Here is a 24,744-nt window from a genome sequence, read left to right as displayed (position 1 = left end):
GAGATTCTGCAGAGAGAAGGAATCAAGGTTATAATGTTGGGAAGCCAGTGCAGAGTACAGGTTAAGAGCAGTGGACTCTAATCTGATGAGCCAAGTTTGTTTCTCCCCTCCTCCACATGAAGCCTGAAGGGTGACCGTGTGTAAAGGAAGACCTGACTGGTCCTCATTATACGTGGGTCTGAATTTTGAATCAACACATAACTCAGAGGCAAAAGTCCTTTTAAAACATCTTTGTAAAGTTTATTAAATCCTATTTCCATTCAATAAGGCAGGGCATGCTGGTTTGTAAGCAGTCACATAAGAACCAGCAACTTTAAAATAAATAAAAAATAAAAGGACACAGCATTGTTCAATACATCCAGAATAAGGCAAGTGTTAAAAAATTCCTCTGCTATATTCTAACAAGCCATCAGAACGTAGCTTCTAGTATTTGCAACCCCAGACGGAGGAAAAGGGGAAAAATCCCTCTGATGTTAAACTGAAGTTTTAATTGTACTTATCAGATGTGAGGCTTAACATTTTTCACTTATCAACTCCATCCAGCTGGGCAATGACCTTCAGCCAATTACCATTCAGCACCCAGTATGGGCCAGCTGGAGAAAGACCAAAGACAATTAAATTTTTAAAAGCACAGTACAAAACTTACAGAGGAAGTAATACTAATACAGCTACAATCAAGCTAATGCCAGTTCTTTCTCCACACCATGGCTTTGTTCCGGTTCTCTCAGAACTGTCCCAGCCACAACTACCTCACAAGATAGCTTGGAGCGCCGTCTCCTGGTGGGGTTTGGCGGGGGTGGAGCCCCACCCTGCAGGGGTGCAGGGGGGGCACTCAAGCAAGCCAGACATGCAATGGGGGGTTGAACCCATGAACCCCCCCTTACCTACGTAAGCTTCACTCAGGAAGCTGCCAGCCTCCTCAGGTGCCATGCACAGAGGGGAAATGGGTACTATATGCAAAGAATTCCCAGCTGCACGAACCTCTGGAACAACCTTTCTGGACCACAAAGTGTGCCAAGATGACCAGAACCAGCCAAGTGGCTTCATTTTCCCCTTCCTTTGCAGACCTTGTGCCTGTGATGCAGCCGGCAGCATAGGGACATGTGATCCCCACGCAGGACACTGCAGCTGTAAGGAGAAAGTAGAAGGATTCCTATGCAACAGGTGAGTTAGCCCCCAAGCAAATGCACCTGAGCTTCTGGTGCTCTAAAGCTAAAGACTGAGCATTCCGGATATAAGGAGGCAGAACAAATGGACTTCCCAGACCCTCCCTAATCTCTGTGAGTTAATAAATCAAAGAACAGCTCATAGCTCTAATGGCAGTGACTGTCAGTGGAAATCGTCTCCCAAAGCGGCCTTTGCCCAACCCCTTCCCCCAGCGTGGGCCTGAGTCAGCTGCTCCTAAGAACATAAGAACAAGCCAGCTGGATCAGACCAGAGTCCATCTAGTCCAGCACTCTGCTACTCGCAGTGGCCCACCAGGTGCCTTTGGGAGCTCGCATGCAGGATGTGAAAGCAATGGCCTTCTGCTGCTTGCTGCTCCCGAGCACCTGGTCTGCTAAGGCATTTGCAATCTCAGATCAAAAAGGATCAAGATTGGGAGCCATAGATCGACTTTTCCATAAATCTGTCCAAGCCCTTTTTAAAGCTATCCTGGTTAGTGGCCATCACCACCTCCTGTTGCAGCATATTCCAAGCACCAATCACACGTTGCGTGAAGAAGTGTTTCCTTATTCTTCCCCCCAGCATTTTCAATGTATGCCCCCTGGTTCTAGTATTGTAAGAAAGAGAGAAAAAATTCTCTCTGTCAACATTTTCTACCCCATGCATAATTTTACAGACTTCAATCATATCCCCCCTCAGACGTCTCCTCTCCAAACTAAAGAGTCCCAAACGCTGCAGCCTCTCCTCATAAGGAAGGTGCTCCAGTTCCTCAATCATCCTCGTTGCCCTTCTCTGCACTTTTTCTATCTCTTCGATATCCTTTTTGAGATGAGGCGACCAGAACTGAACAGAGTACTCCAAGTGCGGTTGCACCACTGCCTTATATAAGGGCATGACAGGAACAGATGTCAAACTTACTGGCCTGTAATTTCCTGGGTCCCCCCTAGATCCTTTCTTAAAAGTTGGTGTGACATTGGCCAACTTCCAGTCTTCAGGGATGGAGACCGATTTCAGGCATAAGTTGCATATTAAAGTGAGAAGATCAGCAAGTTCATGCTTGAGCTCTTTAAGAACTCTTGAGTGAATGCAATCTGGGCCAGGGGATTTGGCTGCCCATTGGTTAAGACTGGTTTTGTTTATTCATCCCAAACCAAGCCTTAGTTGAGGGATTGTGTGGCTGCTGATAACGATATCAGTGGAGTGGGGGGGGAGGGGGAATGCAGGGATCTGATCTCCCACCCACTCAGTTTGGCCTTAGGCAGCAGAATTGGGTGGGGCAGCAAGGGTTGTTGTAAGTCTGGGGTAGTATCTATTTTTACATGCTTATTAAGTAAAGCCAGTGTGGTGTTGGATGCAGGTGACAGAACTGTGGTTATTCTCAGCATACAAATTCCAGAGATTATTAGCTTTCAGTGTCAAATAAGTTTCTAGTCCAGTCTTGATTCTCTGCTCTGGGTCGTTCTGAAGAGAGTGGACTAAAGATCTGGCCTGTGCTTCCTCGTTGTCCAGGTGCCAGCCGGGGGCCTTCAACCTGCAGCCCCACAACCCTGCTGGGTGCACCAGCTGTTTCTGCTTTGGACACTCGCAGGCGTGTGCGGCGGCTCCTGGGTACGAAGTGCACAATATCATCTCTGACTTCAGACAAGGTCATTAGGAAATGTTTCTCTCTGCATGTTACCTGCACAACAAATGTTCATTTGATGTATGCCAGTAAAACAGTCACGGTGGCCAATTAGAAATCCTGTAAATTGGCTCCTGTGGGGGTTTTAGGCTCTGTGGCTGTGGTCTGGTAGGTTTTTGCTCCTTAGGTTTCACCTGTAACTATGGTCAGCCAGTTGATAATTTTAAGAGTTGGGGGGGGGTTGCGGGGGGGGGGGGTCTGAGAGTTCCTTAGACCCTATTCGTGGAAGTGCAGTTAGCAGAAGACCCCAGAAAGAGGAAATGAGTATTGTCAAACCTATGCAACTATGTAGCCAGACATCATTCTCACATCATTAGCAAAAGACAACAGACGAGATGTAATCTTATGGACAACTGCAATGAGATTACTTTTTAGCAATATATTACCTGTTGTTGCATAAGCACACTGGTAATGGTGGGAGGAGGAGATGCAAATGAATTGCATCACTTGCATCAAACTCTGCCTAATCCCATGCATAATGATGCCCTCACTACTTCATAATTTTAGAAATTCTCTTCATTCAATTAGAATCCAGGAAAGTAGAATGGACACAGCACAGAAAAAAACCCCAACAGGCAAAGGAGCAGGGAAGACCCGGGGCAGAATCCATGGACTGGGGAGCTTCCCCACGTTCTCCCTCCCCCCTCCCCGCAAAGAGTTGTAGGACCCAGGCGAACTAATAGCCAAGGTGGGGAGGGGGAGTCAGGGAGCAGCTCTGGGGAACAGGCGAGAGCAAAATCCCCCTCCCTCCCTGCCTCCAGCGCAGCTCCTCTGACGGAAGAAGCGGGGGGGGGGGGATTTCATCCCCTTCCCGCTCCTTGCTATGGACCCCCAGTCCACACGGCTCCTAATCCACAGGATCACATGACCCTGGGGTCAGAAGGGAGGGGGGGAGGGAAACATGGAGCTTGCTCTCCTTCTGGTGACAGATCACAAGATCCAGCCTCAAACTGCTGGTGGATCAGGTGTGGGAAAACCTCGTCCAAGAGAGGAGAAAGCGGCTGGGAAAACCTGGCCTCCAGCAGAGGGCCTTGTGGAGCAGCTGCTGCTGCTGCTGCTGCTGGCCCTGGGAGTCAGGAAGGGGCACTGCGGTGCCGCAGCCGCGCGTCTTCTGCCCTCTCTTTCTGTGTGTGGACAGGGTGGGGTGGAGACTGCCCCTCGCTTCACCCTCTCACAGGCACACTAATACTAGTGCAGTGGGTGGAGAACTAGGAAAGGACATGGGGAATTGCATTCAAGTCCCTGCTCCACCATAAATCTCATTGGGTGATGTTGGGTCAGTAACACACCCACTCTCTTAGCCTAACCTACAGGGTTGTTGGGAAGAAAGGAGGATCCTGTATAAACCCTGACTTCCTTGGAGTTTCTGCAGGCCAGATAAAAACTCGAAGGATGGGTGAGTCAACTTAGGGATGGAACGATAAACAGTTGCAGGTGCTTTCCTCTCCTTGTCTGCCTGGGACCCCTCTGAAGCCGGCCATTCATTGAGACACAAAGGTGTCACTCAATGCTGACGTCCACCTCCTGTCCTTCCTGAGCCTTTGCTTAGCTTGGTTCATTCCCCATCCAAAGACATCTCTCCAAGTTGGAGTAGGGTGGAGAAAGCTGGCATTTGCTCGGTCCTAGACAGCAGGACTCCGGTGAAGCAGAAGCAAGTGGGGAGCCCCATCTTTTGCGCAACAGCACTCCCTACTGACAGCCCAGGACCCCAATGATCCAAACTCCCCGACCTCTTGGCAAGGATCGGAGCCCCAAGTCACCGCTGACCTTTCAGAGCAAGACATTCATAAGTGGTTTGTCACTCTCTGCCTAGGCATAATTTTTGTGTGTGCCAATTGATATAGATGGTATTAAGAACTACAGTGAACTGAGAACACCAGCAAAAAACATGGACAGAACGAAAAGGTTGGCAACGGCAGTGTGCCTCCTCCTTTTTCCCTGTTCAGTTGGAGGTCTTGCACATCTGTTGGCTGCCGACAGAGACTCCCGCCACAGTGGGGACCTTCAAAGTGCTGACACGCACAGAAAAATACAGGGTGTCCTTTGCCCCCTTTCCGCTGAACCTCAAAAGATTCTACATGGAACCATCAGTCAGACTTCTTGTCTTCCTCTGTGCAACCAGGGCTGGACGGCTGGAGAGCAGAAACTCCGGTGGGTCAGGAGGTTCCGCTGAGCTGGGAAGAAGGAGAGATCTTCCTACAGCCAGACAAGCAGGAAGCAGCAGATTTCGTGGCACCAGGTGTAGCATCTGCAAACAAGAAGCAATATTTGTGTGCAGCTTCATTCATTACATTTGCACGGGAATCCTGATTCTTCCATCCTCATTTTTGAGAGTTACTAGTCCAGCAAGAATGGCCAGATTACTTAAATTTGCAGAAACTCACACATGGGCAAAGGGCTCTAAGACTCCAGGAGAGCAGCTATAGAGGCCTTAGCCTTCCCTTGTGATATGCATTGCCTGCTTGGACCCTGTGTGAGCCAAGGCAGAGGCAAGTGGGAGCAAAGAGCTGCAGAGCATCATAAAGGGAAATTGCTGCCAAAGTCTCTGTTGCTGTTTCACTTTGGGGGGAAAGCGGTTAAAGAGCCCTTTGCTTCAATCTTGTCAGAGAAAATGCTCTTAACCACTAGATGGCAGGTGCACTCTAATCTGGATAACCGGGTTTGATTCCCTGCTCTGCCACTTGAGCTGTGGAGGCTTCTGGTGAACCAGATTAGCTTGTGCACTCCAACACATGCCAGCTGGGTGACCTTGGGCTAGTCACAGTTCTTCAGAGCTCTCTCAGTTCCACCTATCTCACAGGGTGTTTGTTATGAGGGGGAAGGGAAAGGAGTTTGTAAGCCCCTTTTAGTCTCCTTACAGGAGAGAAAGGGGGGATATAAATCCTCCTCCTCCTCCTCCTCCTCCTCTTCCTCTTCTACTTCTTCTTCTTCTTCTTCTTCTTCTTCTTCTTCTGGGTTTAAGTGATTAAGCAAACAGTCGCTGAAAGACTGCAGGCCGACAAACAGCATTTGGTGATGCAAAACCATGTCCTTTAAAGACAATACAAGCACCCCACCCCCATCCTACTCCCCCCAAAAGATCCTGACTCACCACAGAGCCCTGATATATGTACTCACGAGATAGGGAAATGTATTTATTTCATTAATTTTATATGCTGCACCTCCCCATACAGGATGGCAAATTTTCATTCACTGAGCACAGCGATTGTCGAGGGATTACACCCGAAGAGATGGTTCTGTAGGTACACATGGGTGCTTTCCCAGTATGACGGGTGAAATGGCACAGTGAGCCCTCGTCATCACCAACAGGCCTTCCTGTCACCTGCATTTTGCTAACAGGTCTTCATTCTCCTCCCAACTCCTAGAGAAGTTCCTATGTGACCAGCGCCTCAGCTACGGGCAGGAGCTCTTGGTGCGGTTTCATACACAGGATCATGCCCCCAATGCTTCTCCCTTCCCCATCTGGCTGGTTTTAAAGGGGGATGGCTTTGTGGTGTCAGTGCAGAACTCTAGTCTGGAAGGACACAGGAACATCACACACCATGAAGAACATGCAGTGACGTTCAGGTATAGCTTTCCGCCTCTCTCCTTTACCTCTCCTGTGGCAAGTGAATATGTTGTTTTTTACAACCATTTAAAATTCAGGAAAGTGCAAATCTGAAACAGCAACCTGTTGAAAGGTAAAAGCAGGGTAAACTGCAATTGGCTGGGAACACTTAACACCAAAATGAAAAACAGGGTTAAAATAAAGTTTGCTCAAATATTTTTGCCATGACCTGGGTAGCCCCGGCTGGCCCACTCTAGTCAGAGCTCAGAAGCTGAGCGGTGTCAGCTCTGGTTGGCATTTGGATGGGAGACCAGCAGGGAAGCCGAGGTTGCTGTACAGAGGCGAGGCAATGGCAAACCACCTTGGAATGTCTCTTGCCTTGAAAACCCTACAGCAGCACCATAAGTCAGATGCAACTTGATTTACAAATATATAGATAGAATAGATAGATAGATAGATAGATAGATAGATAGATAGATAGATAGATAGATAGATAGATAGATAGATAGATAGATAGATAGATAGATAGATAGATAGATAGATAGATAGATAGAACGAACTATGGATTTGTGAATGACTTATTGACTACGTTTTTTACTATGTTCAGTTAAATTACAAGACAGTATGTTCTGTGCACTTTAGTGCAATTCAGTTAACACTAATGAAATGTTGGTAATACCAGAGAGGTTGAACTAGCAATGCTTTAATAGTTCTCAGGGGGAGGCAGGATTAAAGGTTATTATTAAAGAGAAATGAAAGAGTCAGCGAGACATAGAATAGAAGCGAGCAGAGCCCTTAAAAGGTCTCCTTAGCTGGAGTGGGCAGCAGTCTTTTAGCCTGTGCATAAAGAATTCTGAATTTCCATTCTGGATTGGTCTTTGACAGGCTTCACGAAATCGAGGAGAAGATGCAGCCTACTCTATCACCTTTCCAGTTCCAGCGCCTTCTATCCAACCTAACAGAGTTCCGTATACAGGTTGAAAGCAGAGGCAGACCGGGTATGGGATCCCAGTTGCTGCAGGAGGCCAGGTGGCTCTTGGCACCATTCACTCGCTGGGGCTTGGATGGTGGCTCTTCTAAGGAAAAGGTGCCCTTATTAAACGCTGGCAGGTCGATTTGGGTTGGCAGGAATACCTTGCTGGAGCAGGGGACATGTATACAAATGGCACATGGGACAACCATTCCGGACTTCTTATAGCCACACTGGGTTGTAGCATTTCAGATTCTGTATAACCCCATCTGTACAGGAAAAGCGAGCATAACAGGCACAGAGAGTTAATCTAAAATCTGGGGTGTTGTGTGGTTTCCGGGCTGTATGGCCATGTTCTAGCAGCATTCTCTCCTGATGTTTTGCCTGCATCTATGGCTAGCATCTTCAGAGGATCTGATAGTAGGAAAGCAAGTGGAGTATATATATCAGTTGGAGTATCCAGGGTGGGGGAAAGAACTATTATCTGTTGACAAGTAAAGGGTGCAATTAGCAAGCTAGATTTACATGTGTTGAGTGGGATCCACCTATTAGCACCATGGTGGCGAACCTTTGGCACTCCAGATGTTATGGACTACAATTCCCATCAGCCCCTGCCAGCATGGCCAATTGGGAATTGTAGTCCATAACATCTGGAGTGCCAAAGGTTTGCCACCACTGCGAGTAACAATGAAGATAGCAAGGTCAATAGGTGAGGGCATCTGAATAGAAGTAGCCTGGCCTTTATTCCCTTTGATTGTTTACTGTCTATAGTCAACCTGTGTTTGTGTGGAGCTGATTAGTCACTGTCTTGACTCTAGCGTTTTTCAACATGGTAGCCAAGTTTTGTTCATTTTCATGGTTTTATTCCTTTCTGTTGAAATTGTCCGTGGATTTCAATGGCTTCTCTGTGTAGTCTGACGTAGTGGTTTCTGTGTTTTCAAATAATATTCTGTGTCCAGGTTGGTTTATCATGTGTTCTGCTATTGCTGATTTTTCTGGCTGAATTAGTCTGCAGTGCCTTTCATGTTCTTTGATTCGTGTCTGAGCGCTGCGTTTGGTGGTTCCTAGGTAGACTTGTCCACATCTTCATGGTGTGCGGTAGACTCCTGCAGTAGTTAGAGGATCCCTCTTATCCTTTGCTGAACATAGCATTTGTAGAATTTTCTTAGTGGATCTGTAGATTGTTTGTAGGTTCTTCATCAGTTTTCTTATGCAGTCAGTGGTTCCCTTGATGTATGGTAAGAACATGTTCCCTCTAGGTGGTTCTTTATCTTTGTTCATGTGGCTTATTCTTGGTCTTGCAGCTCTTCTGCTGTCTGTAGTAGAGTAACCATTAGCCTGTAGAGTTTAGGTGATTCAATTCCTCTTGAAGGAGGTGTGGTTCACAGATTCCGTTTATGCGATCTACCAAAGTTTTAATGGTGCTCCTTTTTTGTCCTGGATGATGATTGGAGTTTTTTTGTAGATATCTATCCGTGTGCATAGGTTTTCTGTATACTGTGTGGCCCAATTGTTGGTTTGGTTTGCAGATGACTAACACATCTAGAAATAGTAGTTTTCCTTCATTCTCTTTTTCCATAGTAAATTGGATGTTTGGGTGGATCTTGTTGATATGGTCCAGGAACTTGTTTAGTTCTTCTTCTCCGTGGCTCCAAATGGTGAATGTGTCATTCACATAATGGAACCATATGGTACGCTTTTTTGGTGCTGTTTCCAGGGTTTGTTCCTCAAAGTGTTCCATATAAAAATTTGCTATTACAGGGCTAAGAGAGCTACCCATGGCTACCCCTGTTCATAGAATTCATTATTGTTGAAACAGGGCTGTGATGTCTTTTGGAAAATTCCGGTTAATGAGTGCCATGGTGTCTGCTATGGGGACCTTGGTGAATAGGGAAACCACATCAAAGCTGATCAGTTTGTCATTGGGGTTAAGTTTAAGGTTGCTGATTTTTTCAATGAAGTGCGCCGAGTCCTTAATGTAATGTGTAGTAAGTCCAATATGGATTTGTAGTTGTGCAGCTAGGAATTCTGCCAAATCATACGTAGGGGATCCAATTGCACTCACAATGGGTCTGAGTGGAGTGGAGTCTTTGTGGATTTTGGGGGGTCCATAAAGTCTAGGAGGGTGAGCTTCAGATTTGCAGAGATGTTGGTGTATGATTGGATCAATGGAGGAGTTCTTAATCAAGGTGTTGGTTTTTCTGGTGATTTTGTTGGTTGGGTCCTGTTTTAGCTTTTTGTATGTTGTGGGGTCCAAAAGTTGTCTGATTTTTTCTTTGTATTGTTCTGTTTTCATGGTTTCATGAATACAAAGAAAAAAGTCTGATTGAACTGAAGACCCTGCTTTCGGAAGATTTGCTGGTTTCAGCTGCAGACTCATTCTAGTCCTAAACAGCTGGGGATCAGGGCTGTACCTGAAGGCCTAACCCAGGGGTAGGGAACCTGCGGCTCTCCAGATGTTCAGGAACTACAATTCCCATCAGCCCCCCCACCCCCCCCCCCCCCCACCCCCCCCCCCCCCCACCCCCCCCCCCCCCCACCCCCCCCCCCCCCCACCCCCCCCCCCCCCCACCCCCCCCCCCCCCCACCCCCCCCCCCCCCCACCCCCCCCCCCCCCCACCCCCCCCCCCCCCCACCCCCCCCCCCCCCCACCCCCCCCCCCCCCCACCCCCCCCCCCCCCCACCCCCCCCCCCCCCCACCCCCCCCCCCCCCCACCCCCCCCCCCCCCCACCCCCCCCCCCCCCCACCCCCCCCCCCCCCCACCCCCCCCCCCCCCCACCCCCCCCCCCCCCCACCCCCCCCCCCCCCCACCCCCCCCCCCCCCCACCCCCCCCCCCCCCCACCCCCCCCCCCCCCCACCCCCCCCCCCCCCCACCCCCCCCCAGGCTGATGGGAATTGTAGTTCCTGAACATCTGGAGAGCCGCAGGTTCCCTACCCCTGCTTGGAATTCTCTTGTCAGATGCCACAGGGCTCAGAGCCAGAACTTGAGTCCAACAGCACCAGATCCTCGTCCCGTCTGCCAGCTGAACGGCTTGCCTTCAGAGAGAGCTGCTGGACCAAAGTCCTCTGCACCACACTGCCCTCCTCAAGATTGGCTGCTGAGGAAGCCTGCCCTACTTAGAGGGGGCCGATAGCAGCAGAGAGGGGCATCTGGCTGAAGGGTCCAATCAGACTCAGGCTGGAGGTATAAAGCACTAATTCCAGGCTGGACCCTTAAGTCCGAGTCTCACATCCACAGTGTGTGACTGTGTAAACCTTACGTCCAATGAAGATGGCTCTATCCTGTCCCCTCACTGTGGGAAGCTAATTTTCATCTTTTCCTGGCATTTATTGTAGAGAAGATCTCATTGTAGAGAAGAATGCAAGGTAAAATTCTACATTTTAAAAAATCCCCATGCAATCCCATCATGCAATGCCATCCCTTCCCTCTCCAACCTCTGTGTACCTGCCGGGTTACAGTTGCAGGGCTGACAGGCCATCTGGATGTCCCAGCGGTAGAAGTTCTGTCGGCAGCGTTCGCAGTGCGGCCCGTCCGTGTTCTCCTGGCAATTCTGGCAGTGGCCGCCGTGCCTGGTGCGCCGGTACAGCTCCCAGTCATAAAAGCACTCATCTGACCGGCCACTACAGTTGCATGCTGGGTAGAAAGTGTTGTGATGGCAGGTTAGACGAAGCAAGACCTAGCCATAGCAGGGGTTGCCTCCATGCATTTCTGAGCCCCAGCACCTTTTAAAAAAAGTGTTGCCTCTGGCTCTGTTAGGAGCCGAGCCTGGCCGATGCAAGTTGGGCTAGGATAAAGGAACCCGAGCAAGCCAGGTCGAGCAGAACAGGCTTTCTCAAGCTAGGTACTTGCTGCCTTTCAATAAACACCAAGAATCTGGAGTCCGAGACTTAACAGGCCCCTCTGGACGGACACTTTAAAACGTTTTGAGGCACAAAATAAAACATTTCCTCCATGTGGGTCTGCATTGCCCCCCCCCCCCCCTTAATCCACTAATCATTTTATTTCCAGCTTGGAAATATTTGAAATGTTTTAAAATCCCCTTTTAAAATGATTCCCCAGTTTGAAACTGTGGAGAAATGGCTCCTCTTTTTGTTTGTCTTTTCTCCTCCTTCCATCAAGTATCATAGATTTGGAGGACAAACAATACCAGAGGGACATCAGGAAGAGCTACCTGACCTAGGGGGAAAAGATAACTAGCCTGACCAGGTCAAAAGAGGGTGGGGTCTGGGATCTGAGAAAATGCCGGAAGTAGAGGGGCAAGGAAGCAGACCTCTTGCTGGGGCTGTGAAGGGAGCAGCCATTTTTTGACCATGGGCTCACCCAGGGAGCTCACTCAGCCTGCCAGGTAATGAGAACTCTTTGAAAATTGCAACCTTCTAAGCTTTGCATGCCTACCCTATTTTCAACAACTGCTAGGGGATGCTTAGGGAGAGGGAAAGCGGTTTTTCGTTTACATCTTCTTTGTTTTGGAAACCCTTGCTCAATCTGGTGCAGTGCTAAAATATACTTGTAACCATTTTAATTTTAATAAATACTTTTAAAATCTTAAATGTGGAGAACAGTTCTCTGTACCACAAATGTCCCACTGTCTTGGATGTGCTATCTAAACAGGAGGGGGGGGGGAGGGTTGGAAGCTGGCGATCAGCTTGTCCTCTGGGACCTCCAATCTGCCTTGTGGAACCCAGGAGAAGGGAACCAAGGGAAATGGAGGCGAGGCCTCACGGTTGGAAAGGAAGCTGGGGAATCCTGATCCTCCCCTGCGGGCAGTCCTTAAACCAGTCAGGTGGTGGCAGCGGTTTACCCAGAGAGAAAGCAGGCCCTCCCCAGGAAAAGTTGGCAACTCCTGGGAGAGGCTTGGGAGCGGAATAGGGCCTGCCAGGCAAAGGATGCCCGTTCCTCCACAGAAACATTTTGAAAATGGATTCTCTGCTGTACAAAAACATTCAAATGTTTCCGCTGCCTCCTGCCTTCCCTGATCTTCCTCCTCGGTGCCATTTTCCTGGGTGCCATCACTCTCCATCCCCCCTCACCTGTTTTGGGAGAATTTCAGAGCATTTTTTTTTTTTTTTGCAATTTGCAGCATCGACTACAGAAGACTCAGAATTTCAGCATGGAGCTGCGAAGCTCACAGGCACTGATTTGTCAACGCACTGTTTAATAATAGAGACAAACAGGAAGTGGCAGCTGGGAATCATGTGAGTGTGAACAAGAATTGTGTTACTCGAGGGGGATCTAAAATATTTCAAAAATATTTCAGGTTGCTTGATTACACTGGCTCCATGCTAGGACGCAGAGACTTGTGTGTCTCAGAAGCCTTCATAAGACTCGCAAAGGTTGCAAACATATAAATTGTGCCAATGATATATGGTTTCCCTCTCGTTTATGCCATTCTAGGATGTAATAAAAGCCCCTTCAGAGTTGAATTTATGATGTGCCCGCTGCTTAGGATTTTAGTTTGACTAGGTTCTCCAGTTAGTTTAAGGTTTTGTTATTGTTGACTTAGGAAAGTCTTGCCCATAAGTATATGTGTTTATCCCTTTAAGGTTTTCCTAATGTTTAAGTTTAGAAATGTTATTTTTGAAATTTGTGTCTGATAGCCAAAGCAGTGGCCTGAAAGGCTTGATATTAAGGGACAAGAAAGTTGGCTCTGGGATGCAGCTTAGGCCAACACCCAGCCGACTCCTTAATGAAGACAAAGACCCTCTTTGGACTTGCAAATCGAATCTGTTGCCAGCACCCAGAGGTCCCCAGCCATTGGAAGACGTGCAGGGACCACAATTGGACAGTTTGAACTTTTCTTTGTTACAGCGATGTGAGGCGGGAGCCTCAGGGTATTACTAATACTTAAAGGAAATAGATGGAATGTGACAGCAAGCCCAATTCTGGATTTTATAGAGAATGGACCTTATCTGCTTTCCCTTCAGCACCATTGCGAGATCTCGCAGGAAGACGTTTGACAGCAGGATTTGGTAATCCCATTCAGAAATTGTAACTGTATCTTGTTTGTTTTCTTATTGGTGTTTGGTGAGGGGCTTGCCCCCTCTCCTCCCCTTTTCCCTGCCCCTTTGCTCCTTTGAAGTTTGGGAATAAAAGTTCTTGCACTGGGTTGCAAGGGCGCGATTCTCCTGACCGAGCTGTGACCATCACCTGCAAATAAAATCTTTTTGCTTTGAAGAATGTCGACTTCCTGTGCCTCGTTACGTTGCTGAGCTGAAATCACTTATTGTTACCCGAGCAGCGGCGGTAACAATGCAACAGCATGCACCCAAAGACATGGGATACCCCATGTCCCCATTAGCAGTACACCACTGCCTATGGGTAGAACCGAAAAATGGCTACCTCAGGAGATAGAGCCAGCTGGAAAACATCAGGGACTGAGAGTTCGCATAATGCTAATTACAAAGCTTCAATGTTTCAGGTAAATGCTCTGTTTAAAAGTGACATCTAATAAACTGAGAACGTTTTCTGGCATGTACACTTTCAATCCTGTTGTAAAGAGCCTGGGGCTGTGGTGGCAGCTGCTACCAAAGCAATGTTTGCGCAAATCTGTACAGTCAATCAGATCTTCAGTGGACAATCAGAAGCCCTGCTGGGGAAAGCCCCTTCTAACCTTCCCTATTTTCTAAAAGCACTCAGCCAGCACCCGGAAAAGTGTAGCAGTGCCCCAGGTTGGAAAGCCCTGTTTTAGAGCTTATGATCCTACAGCTTCTCTGCTGATACAACCTCCCTGACTGTACCCAGTCCCTTCACCAGTGACGGACGTCAACACATTACTCACGGAGACACTCGTTGGCAGACTCAGCCGTGCCCCGTGCCCATGGGCGGTCCTGGTGGAAGGGCTGGCATGATTCACAGTCCACCCCAGTGGTGTTGTGCTCGCAGAGACAAACCAGCTCATCTTTTTCATTGGGCAGACATTTGCTAGCATGACCGTTGCACTTGCACCTGCAAGGGACAGAAGTAGAGGAGAGGAACCCCTTTAATATTCAGACTCCCCCCCCATTTAGACATTCTGTAAAGTGGCAATAGGTTTGGTTCAGATAGTTAGATTCTGTACAGCACATATATAATGGGCTGAGAAAGGAAAATATTCCTTCACACAGGTCTCTTCCCCAAAATAGGCTCCGTCTGTTATATTTATTTCAACTTGGTTTACAAAAATTGCTAAACTAGCGATCTTTCTGCAAAATCCTGGGTGAACTACAATAGCAGGAGGCATCTAATTACCCCCCTTCCGTCCACCATTCTCTAGAGAATCCAGTCAAATTATGGCCATTATGTTCAGTTGGGGGAGATTCTTGGTTGTAATGGTGTGTGTGTGTGTGTGTGGGGGAGAATTTCTTGATGCCCACCATTCACAGGTCTCAAGCACGAGGTGGGGGTGGGGGGTAGGGAGATACTTTCCCCCCCTTTTCTTGCCTGGGCACTGCGTGGTCACAGAGGTTCCTTTAGAGACCCCCATAGCTACACATGCATTCTGGGAAGGAAAAAAAAGCATCCCAGAGCAGATGAGATGCAGCATTTCTGCTGCTTCCTGAATGGGTCAGCTTTTCATGTGAGAAGGGCGAGAGGGGAAAATAGGTTCATTTATAATGAACTAGCGGGGCCCGGCCACGCGTTGCTGCAGCAATTGTCCTTCTCATCACAGTCTGCAACCCACACAGATGTCCATGCAGGTCCAATGATCCGCAGCATAGCCTTTTGGTCAAATGGAATCCCTCTTTCTGGAAACTGGAAGCCCTGCCCCACCCCCCACCCCGCCCCGCCCCGCCCCGCCCCGCCCCGCCCCTGCAGCACCCTGAGCTTTCAAGTGAACTTCCCAGTTCTTCCCTGTGATAGACAGTTGAGTTGGGCACTGGCTCCTGCCAAACGTAACATCTGGTTTGGCTCTGAGAGGTACCTTGGGGAATTGCTGGCAGTTAAATACTGTGCTAGCTGGACCAGTATTCTGACTCAGCTGGTGAAGCATCATCTGCCCTTTCAAAACCCCTGCATTTTGCCCCTCCTGATCCTGTGTGGAAAGGACATATTTTAAACCAATAAAATATGTTGTTGTTCTGGAGAGGAACAAAATGATAAGTCAAGCTGGAGAACATCACAACAGAACCCAAGTTGCAGAGCATTTCTTTTCCCTAACCTTGGCTGCTAATCCCCTGACACCCTATATATTTCAACTGGGGCTGGGTCATTGCCTGTGCGGGTGGCCCACTCACAAGATAACACATCCCAGCTGGCCAGAACAGATAAAAGCAGTGTGGTCCTGGCTGTGTGCTTGTTCAAAGTCCCTCTTGCTTCTCCTCTTGCTGGGCTGGTGTTTTGTTTCAGTGCTCTGGCTGAAATTGTGAGAACCAAAATCCCCAATGGGGGTAGCTGAGCAAAGGAAGTCTGGGCAAATGGGAAACACCAGCCCCTTCGCCTCTCCCCTCCCCAGAGAAAGCTTGTCTGCTTATTTATCTAGCAATCACGACTCCACCTTGTTTGGGATGTTCCAGGTGACTAACAATAAAAGCAACTTAAAACTCTAAAACAATGTCACAGTGAGTCATAGACCAACATTACAGGTTTGGAAGCCAACACTATCAAACCTTCTAGCATCATGTTTGCATGCTTTACCTCACAGGCAGGAATTGTGGGAAACAAGACCATGTGGTCTCTAACATCTGGCTCATGGTGTGACTGCAATTGCCATTGTGACTACAGCAAACTACGGAGCCTCAAACAATCCTGTAAAGTTGGTTGTAAGGTGGGCTGGACTATTGTACTTACTCAGAAGGAAGGTGGCCCTGAATATAAGACTCTCCTCCTGAAAAGGGGAAAGGGGTTGTTGAGTCACAGCTGACTTATGGCCACTGGAGTTTTCAAGGCAAGAGACTTTTCACGTCATGCCTCCTTGGAGTGCTCTCATCCAAATACTAAGAGCATGTGACTGGCGCAAGGTCACCCAACAATGCATTGTCGAAGAAGAAGAAGAAGAGTTTGGATTTATATCCCCCTTTCTCTCCTATAGGAGACTCAAAGGGGTTTACAATCTCCTTGCCCTTCCCCCCTCACAACAAACACCCTGTGAGGTAGGTGGGGCTGAGAGAGCTCCGAGAAGCTGTGACTGGCCCAAGGTCACCCAGCTGGCGTGTGTGGGAGTGTACAGGCTAATCTGAATTCCCCAGATCAGCCTCCACAACTTAAGCGGCAGAGCTGGGAATCAAACCCGGTTCCTCCAGATCAGAGTGCACCTGATCTTAGCCACTGCTCTTAGCCACTACGCCACTGCTGCTCCTCAACCAGACTCAACTGGTTGTTGTGGGCTTTCTGGGCTGTGTGGCTGTGGTCTGGTGGATCTTATTCCTAATGTTTCGCCTGCATCTGTTACACTGTGTTACACTTCTCTCTGTGATACACCTCTGAAGGTGGCAGCCATAGATGCAGGTGAAATGTTAGGAACAAAATCTATCAGACCACAGCCACACAGCCCGGAAAACCCACCACAACCAGTCACCCAGCAGTTAGTTTATTATTGTGGCCTTTAGGCCAGCCAATAATTTAAAGTCAGACTATATATGAATACATATCATTCCATTTGTACAAAAATCCAAAATATAAAATCCAATATAAGATCTATTTATTTAATATTAAAAAACATTGACTTCAGATATTACAATCGTCATCACACCATGCAGCTCTCTGTCTTAATAATAACCTACACTTGTTATATACCAAGTTGGCTACCTTTTGTGATGTAGCGGGAACATGATCTTCTAATAGCAATCTTACAAAGTTTATGTCTGAATTATCTCTAATTGAGTATGTATGACGAGTTAGCAATGGTTGGATTAAAAGTTCCCTTTCGCCTTTATGTATCTTACAGTGCAATAAGATGTGTGACATCGAGTTCACTTCCCCTGAGCCACACACACAGGTTCTCCTGTGCCATGGAATATTTTGAAATTGTTCCATCAGATCAGCTGATAGGAAGGCGTCAAAGCGAGCTCTTGAAAAGGCCCATCGGCTTCTTGCCGAAGTTATGTCAGATAGATAAGGTGCAGCTGAGATACCTACCCATGATTTTAATGGTCTGTATAAAGCGGCTAACGGGGAAATCTATTTCCATCTCAATGCCATCAAGGCATTGACAAACCATGGCCATTGCTCTGCAGTTATCTAGCTCCATAAGTTGCATATGATCGAGACCACACTGTGTAAGTTTTAATATTATCTTTAGCCATCCAGGTTAAGGTGTCGCCACCAGCAGTGGGGATGGGAAAGCACTTTGAGCCAATATTTGATAGTTAGTCTCCAAAATATTGTCTCAACTTTGGCCATCCCTGCTTCTTGACTTAGCTGTACATTTGGGTGTATTAAACAGGGATCCATGAAAGGTCGATAAGACTCTCTCCAACGGCACAAAATCCAAAGTCATTGCCAGCGAACCATAGGCCAATTGAGCCAGGGCCTTGCTTCAAACAGTCTAATTGCACTTGGGATAAATCCGCCCCCTTGTGAGCGAAAAAACCTTAAAATTGCCTGCGAGCTTCTTTGAGCTGACCGAATAACTGATTGTACGTGGGCTGTGGGTTTCCCATTATATTGGTATGCCACACCTAAATATTTGAAGCACCCAGCAAGTTTGCATGGCAGAGTGGGGATTTGAACCTGGATTTCTCAAGTCCCAGTCTGATACCTTATCCATTATACCACGCTGGATCTCAAAAGAGGTATACATAAACATTGTTTTAATGCTGTATTTAACTGTAACTTGTATATACATTTAAGAAAGCCTCTTTTTTTCCTTGAAGACACATGCAGAAAAAACACGCTAGTTTTCCTTTTAGACAAATGTATCAATTCCCCTCCTCACCATGCAGTCAACCACCAACAAAGTGGTGGAGGGTTGTTGTTGGTTTTCTGGGTTGTATGGCCATGTTCTATCTGCTGACATTTCGCCTGCATCTGTGGCTGGCATCTTCAGAGGATCTGGTGGTAGTGAAGCAAGTGGAGTATATACATCTGTGAAATACCCACGGTGGGAGAAAATACTACTGGAACACAGCCATACAACCTGGAAAACCCACAACATTCTAGTGATTCCAGTTGTGAAAGCCTTCGACAATACAAAGGGCTTTTTCACTGCATACAGACGTCATGATGAAAATAAGCCTAGTTTATTCTTCAGGCAGCATGCGTCAAATTAGTATTATCTGAAGAATATTTAAGGGGTTTTGATTACACAGCTGCTAGATGTTTGGTTATACAAAGATTATTGGACATAAGTACACCAGCTGATTATGCACTACTCAGTACCTTGACTTCAGCCACTCTTTATAAGCATCTTATGTCTTTTCCTAAAGCTCATCTGTTGTATCTGGATGACTTAATGCTCATAGATTATAGAAAGGCATTTTCTAGGACTAGGATGGATAACCTACAATTAACAGTAGTGAAGAGCCAGCAACAATAAGATCTCATCTGAAGATTGAGAGTGTTCTTGTGATTACAAAGCAATTGAAGGCCTGGCTCATGCAATATTTCATTGCCCAAGATCTGTAATGTTTTGAGAGAAGTTTCTTAGAAGTATTTGACAGCATTTGACAGCATTGACAGGAAGGTCAGAGCAAAACAAATTAGTTGCGTTATTGGCAAATAAGGACAGATGGATTACAAATGGCAAAGTTTGCAGCCAGTCATTAAGATTACTAAAGTATATTAATTTAATGAGATCGTAGATATGATTAATTATATTTCATATGATTTTATAGATTTTATGAATTTAGATTTATTTTCAGAGTATGTTAATTTGTGTTATTACTTATCAAATTATGTGATAGGTTGTGCTGATATTGATATTGCAATTTATTGTATTTTTCTTCTTGTGCTATATTCTTTGCTATGGCTGTGATAGATAGATTGATTGTCTTGAACAAACTCAATGTTGTTTGTGATGTCTGAATACAGCCTTCTTCTTTAAATTCTCCCCTTACACCATTTAACAACTAGCAGCAAAGTTCATTGCGGGGGAGATGCAATGAGACCTGGCATCTCCCCCTGCAATGGGCTTTACTGAGGTTGTGGCAGCCCTCACCCCACCCTTCCTCACAGTGGGCCACTCACCTGGGCTTGGTTGTGTGTGACTTGGGAGCAGGAGAGGTGTGACTTGGGGTAGGTGGGAAGGTGAAGATAGGGGGAGGGTGGAGAGGGGTGGCTTGGAGTGGGGGAGGGCAGCAGGGTGAATATTGGGGTGAAGGGAGGGTTGAAAAGTGTGGCTAGGGGTGGGGGAGGATGGAATGTAGATGGTTTGGGGTGGGAGGAACCAGGGGAGGTGTTTGCCGGGCCTGCTAGTCCTGGGGCCGCTTCAGGGTGTGGTTGAGGGCAGGGGAGGCATTTGGCTCGGGTCAGCTTGGGGGGGTGGGGGTGGGAGAGAGCATGGAACTCTGCCAGACCTTGGAGCAGCTGCTCCATGGGTGGCAATAGTCAATGAAATTGCAGGGACCCTGCACGTCCTGCACGCTAATTGGCTAAGGATTTTAGAATTCTGAAGGCTGACAGTGCAAAGCTATGCAGAGTCACTCCACGCTAAGCCCACTGAAATGAATGGGCTTAGATTTAGTAACTGTCTTTAGAATTGCACTGTAAGTTTGTTCAGTTAATTGACTGAAAACCTTTTGATTAAAATGGTGCTCCTGACTAACTGAGCTGGGAGTGCATTAAAATAGGTGTGGGGTTTTGTTTTTTTTCACAAAAAGTACTTACCAGGACTTGGAAAAGAAGAAGAAGAGTTTGGATTTATATCCCCCCTTTCTCTCCTGCAAGGAGACTCAAAGGGGCTTACAATCTACTTTCCCTTCCCCCCTCACAACAAGCACCCTGTGAGGTGGGTGGGGCTGAAAAGGGGGACTTTTCTGTTACACACAGGCAAGCTCTTTTCTTGAAAAAAGGGGTTGTTTTGTTATTCAGACTATGAGGATTCTGTATAAATTCTAATTATTTTTTATCCACTATGGTACAAGTGACGTCTCTGGATGTTCCACTATCATAATTATTCACCTCCTGAATTCTCCTGTCCAGAAAGGAAGAGACAGGAATGATTACAACAGAGAAATATCTAACCATCTGTGGATCAAGCAAACAAACACAGGGACAGCTTATTTTTTCCCTATTTTCTTGTTTGGGATCTTTTGTATCAATTGGTTGAATCTGGAATTGTAGCACTGGCACTTTAAGACTCATTCATGCAGTGACTGTGTCAGGCCTGCGCCATTCTGGGCCTGGCAGTTTGCACGTCCACACCCCAGCTGCAGATGGCCCAGCAGCTACCATTGCTCACGGCCTCCCCCTGATTGCAAAGTAACTAGTTCAGTAGAGCTTAGTCACTTAGTCCTTATCTGCCTTCCTGAAGGAGTGAGCTGTCTGTCCCAAACAATACCGCTGTTCCCACTGTCCTTTCACATGCTGATATTATGGGAATGCGGGGGTGGGGGTGGGAATTCATGGGTTGAACTAAACTGTAAGGTAAAATCCCCAGTTTCTGCTATCTGAGCCTGGGATGACACAGTTCCAGTAAAGCTCTTGAAACCTTCCTGAATCTTGTTGATGACTGGAGTAACAGACCCTTACAGACTGTGAAATGCTGTTTTCGGGGCTTGGGAGTTCCTATTTATACTCTGACCAGGTGATTCCTGAATTGATTCATTTGTACTTTGAACTTGTGTGTGTGTGTGTTTACATATATATACATGCAAACATATATATATGGTTTGCACCTGCTCCTTGTTTAGGGTATTAAATACAGTTTATGAGTTTATAGCCACTTTATGTTTGACAGCCTTGGTATGGTGGCTTTGTTCAATTTTTTGAACAATGTATGGATCAAGTGTGGATCATTGCTGAAAATGACTGACATATGTTTCGCTCCTCCCCATCCAAAGTCCAAGACAGTTTACCTTCATGTGTCAAACTACTGTGTTGCCCTGTTCCTTCCCTTAACCCCACAATGGCCAGTAATCTGATGTGTGGGGTAAGGAAATGCAAAACCCTGTGACATGATGACAGAGGTAAGTTCTACTAGACGTTATCAAGGGAGAGAGAAAGGGAAGGAAGCAGAGGGCTACCATTTTCAGCAGTCATTTTTAAATTTTATTTCCTTCAGCTCTGACAGAACTTGGATCTTCTCACTCATTTCCCAGATCAAAGCAACCATCTCCAAAACTACCCTTTAGCACACCTTCGTTCTGTTGCCTTACCTGCCTCCTACAGAAAAATCTGAGATGGCGTAATAGTAGGACTGCAGAACTTTGGGATCCTTGAAGATGTCATCCCCAAAGGTATTGAGCCGGTTAAGTGAGATGAGCAGGTCTGTGCCCGTCACCCACTCCTGTGGAGTTAGAAGCACAATGTTGACAAGAAGCGAGGATGGAAATTAACTTTCACAAACAGGGCTGGCAATTCTCCTGAGGCGCAGAGAGGATTAACACATTATAAAGTCCTTCTGGCTGCCAAACTTGCCTAATTCAGCTTGGGTCTAGAAGGAGAAGATGCTTCAGCTGTTTACCCTGTTGGGGGAAATTTGACAGGTACTGATGGCTGCACATAAGATTCCCCAACCAGAACATACGCTGGTACCACGGGGCCACTTCTTGTGGAGAAAATGGGGCAAGAGGAGGGCATTATCTTCCTCATGTTCTACTGTCCTGAGCTGTTAGGCCCCAAATGGCTGGGAACTCAATGCCCAGTGAAGCGTTTAGGGGCACAACTGATGATGAAGAAGAGTTGGTTTTTATACCTCGCTTTTCTCTGTTGAAAGGAATCCCAAAGGGGCTTATAATCACTTTCCCTTCCACCCCACAACAGGTATTTTGTGAAGCCGTTGAGATTGAGAAGGTTTGGAGAGAACTGTGACTGACCCAAGGTCACCCAGTGTCAATTCCCCACTCAGACAATAATTCACTCGATTGGTTCAAGGTTTTTATTGCAGACACGTCAGGAACATAGAAAGAGAGTTCTGGCGAAAAACACGCCAAACTCTCGATAATATGAGTATGAGGTCCCCACCCCCACATGAGGAGCAGGAAGTCCACATTGTCCAGCCTGGAGTCTCTACGCAGCCACAGAACTCCAAGGCCACAACTGGAAGTGATAACGCAGCACCCGCAAAAACAAAAGAAAATCCCCCCCCCCCACGGCAGGTTTCATGTGGAGGAGCTGGGAAGCAAATCCAGTTCTCCAGATGAGAGTGCACCACTCTTAACCACTGTACCACACTGGCACTACACCAAACCAGCAGATAGGAAGTCCTCACTTTGTGTGAGTTGTCTTCATATCAATGGAGGGTGGGGCGGAGTGCTAAGAGATGGTGCCTCATAGACAGGGATAGAGCTGGGAATGCAGAGGAGCTGGGGGATAAGTTCTGGCAAACTGGGACTGCAACTCAGAAGAAGATACCAGGCTTATAATGTAAGGGGAGCTTATCAGAGCTGGGAAGGCAAGCAGAACAAATCCAGAGAAGTAACAGTAAAAGGTGGGAAACACTTGGAGGTCCTTGAAAACTGAAGTGGGCTGCTCCTCAAGCAGAGACCAACACCTGACCTGGGAGCTCCTGCAGCCAAACCAAGAGGAGCCAAGAGGGCAAGTGTAGCTGCGGAACTAGGGCTGCTCTCAAATGTTGCAGCCCTGCCATTTCAACTGCAAACCCCCAAGTTTGATTTAAGTTCTCCTTTCTGTGACTCAAACCAGTGCATTTTATTTTTGCCCCTTGATGTTTCCTCATGCTTAATGTTTTCCCAACTAAACATACACAAGTTTTACCATAATTTTTGCATATAAATAGTGCATAAAACACACAGAGAGACATAATGGTAAATGAACTGGGAAGGAACAGCAGCAATTAAAGTAGGTAAATTGAAAAAAAAAGGCTCCCAGTGGCTGATTCTGCACAGCAAATGTATTGTGGCTTCCAATCGTAAAGGAACCCGTCTTCTTTTTTCCTGTTCACAGGCGTGCTGTGCAGGCAGCGATTGGAGCCCATGGAAGCAATCTGGGTTGCTTTCGCCCTTTTGCATAGACATGCTTCTCTTAAAAATTTCCTGCAACACATGCGCAGCTACACAGGCATGCAGAAATGAACCCCCACAGCTGTATTGCCACAATATGACTGGCTGCACCTGCGTAGTTGCTCATGTGCAACACACAAAATAAAAGGAAGAAAGGAAAAGGGGTCTCCCTGCAATGGCAGGCAGATTCTCCCTGGCTGTGGAGGGCGTGGTGGAAGGGAGTGAAATAGAGTGCCTCCCGCTTGACTGCTCATGCAGGAGCAGCTTCAACCTGGGATTTTGCAAAGAGATTGCTGGTTTAGCAATTTTCGACAATCCCAGTTTGAAGGAAATAAAATGGGGCAGATTTGTTTTTGGGACAGGACATGCCCTCCCCCCCCCCCAAAGTGTTTGCATTACACCCATTGTATTTGCCCTGTGCAGAATCAACCAATGTCAACAAAATAACAGGAGGAAGGGCAATTCAGTCTTCTCTCTGCAGCCTTGAGTCAAGTGGCTCATTTAAAAAGGTAGCGGAGCCTAAATCAGAAGCCTGCTGGTTCCTGCCCTGGCAGGGCTACCTCCTTCCATGAAGGATCCAGTCACCTCAAAACCTGTACCTGGAGAATAGGGCTCTGGTCAAAACTGTAGGCACTTGGCCGCCCTTCCAACGTGGAGAAGGCCACATTGCCCCCACTCAGTGGGGAGATGTCACTGAATTCTGAAGTGCAGAAGGCAACTTGCTCGTCTTCTCCAGGCCGCAAAAAGTGGTGTTCTGGTTTCCGGTAGGTCTTTTCACAAGAGGCACTATAGTACTGATAGGGGATCCAGGGCCCCTCGGACTGACTCCGCTTGTATATGGCAAAACTTTCTGGGCAGCTGGTGTGGAACTTCAGCCTCACATAAGTGATTTCATGGGCCTTTCCTAAAGGAGGAGAAGATGGATGATCAGACCAATCTCCTAATATGTAGAACATGAAAGAAAGGGTTGGCATTTGATGGGTCAAAGGAAGTTCATCAGTTAACTGATCAAGAACCAAGCATTTAATGCATTTATTTATTTGAAAAGTTTCATCCCACCCCCAGAATTATACAAATGGCAAAATTTACTGTTTTACAGAAGACACTGCAGTCTACCCAAACAAATTCCCCAGAACTTGCTAGTCTGTAACATTATATCCTCCATAATACATTTCTGAGCTGTTTGCGGCACAGTAATGATCTCGGATCTACTTTTGTTTAGTATTTTTGTGCTGTTTGATATATTTACAGTGTATAATTATATATATATATATATGGATAGTGCTGGAGTACTGGAGAGAGATCTGCATTTCTTGTTTTGTTGTAGATATTTTTGATATAT

The 24,744-nt window shown here is 47.0% G+C and overlaps 1 protein-coding gene across 1 annotated transcript in view; it reads right to left on the bottom strand.

The window, feature by feature from the left end:
* LAMC3 (laminin subunit gamma 3) overlaps positions 1 to 24,744 on the bottom strand; it is a 98,706-nt gene that overhangs the window by 49,887 nt on the left and 24,075 nt on the right. The window contains exons 2-6 of the mRNA XM_048512188.1: positions 24,002 to 24,306; positions 21,597 to 21,727; positions 14,144 to 14,310; positions 10,810 to 10,998; positions 982 to 1,128 (exon numbers count right to left, since the gene is read on the bottom strand). Of these exons, the coding sequence (XP_048368145.1) occupies positions 982 to 1,128; positions 10,810 to 10,998; positions 14,144 to 14,310; positions 21,597 to 21,727; positions 24,002 to 24,306 (939 nt within the window). The remainder of the gene's footprint in view (positions 1 to 981; positions 1,129 to 10,809; positions 10,999 to 14,143; positions 14,311 to 21,596; positions 21,728 to 24,001; positions 24,307 to 24,744) is intronic.

This window comes from Sphaerodactylus townsendi, linkage group LG12 (genome assembly GCF_021028975.2).
Source record: "Sphaerodactylus townsendi isolate TG3544 linkage group LG12, MPM_Stown_v2.3, whole genome shotgun sequence".
Classification (NCBI taxonomy): Eukaryota; Metazoa; Chordata; class Lepidosauria; order Squamata; family Sphaerodactylidae; genus Sphaerodactylus; species Sphaerodactylus townsendi.
Note: the sequence above shows the minus strand (reverse complement) of the source record. Positions and strands in the feature narration are given on the sequence as shown.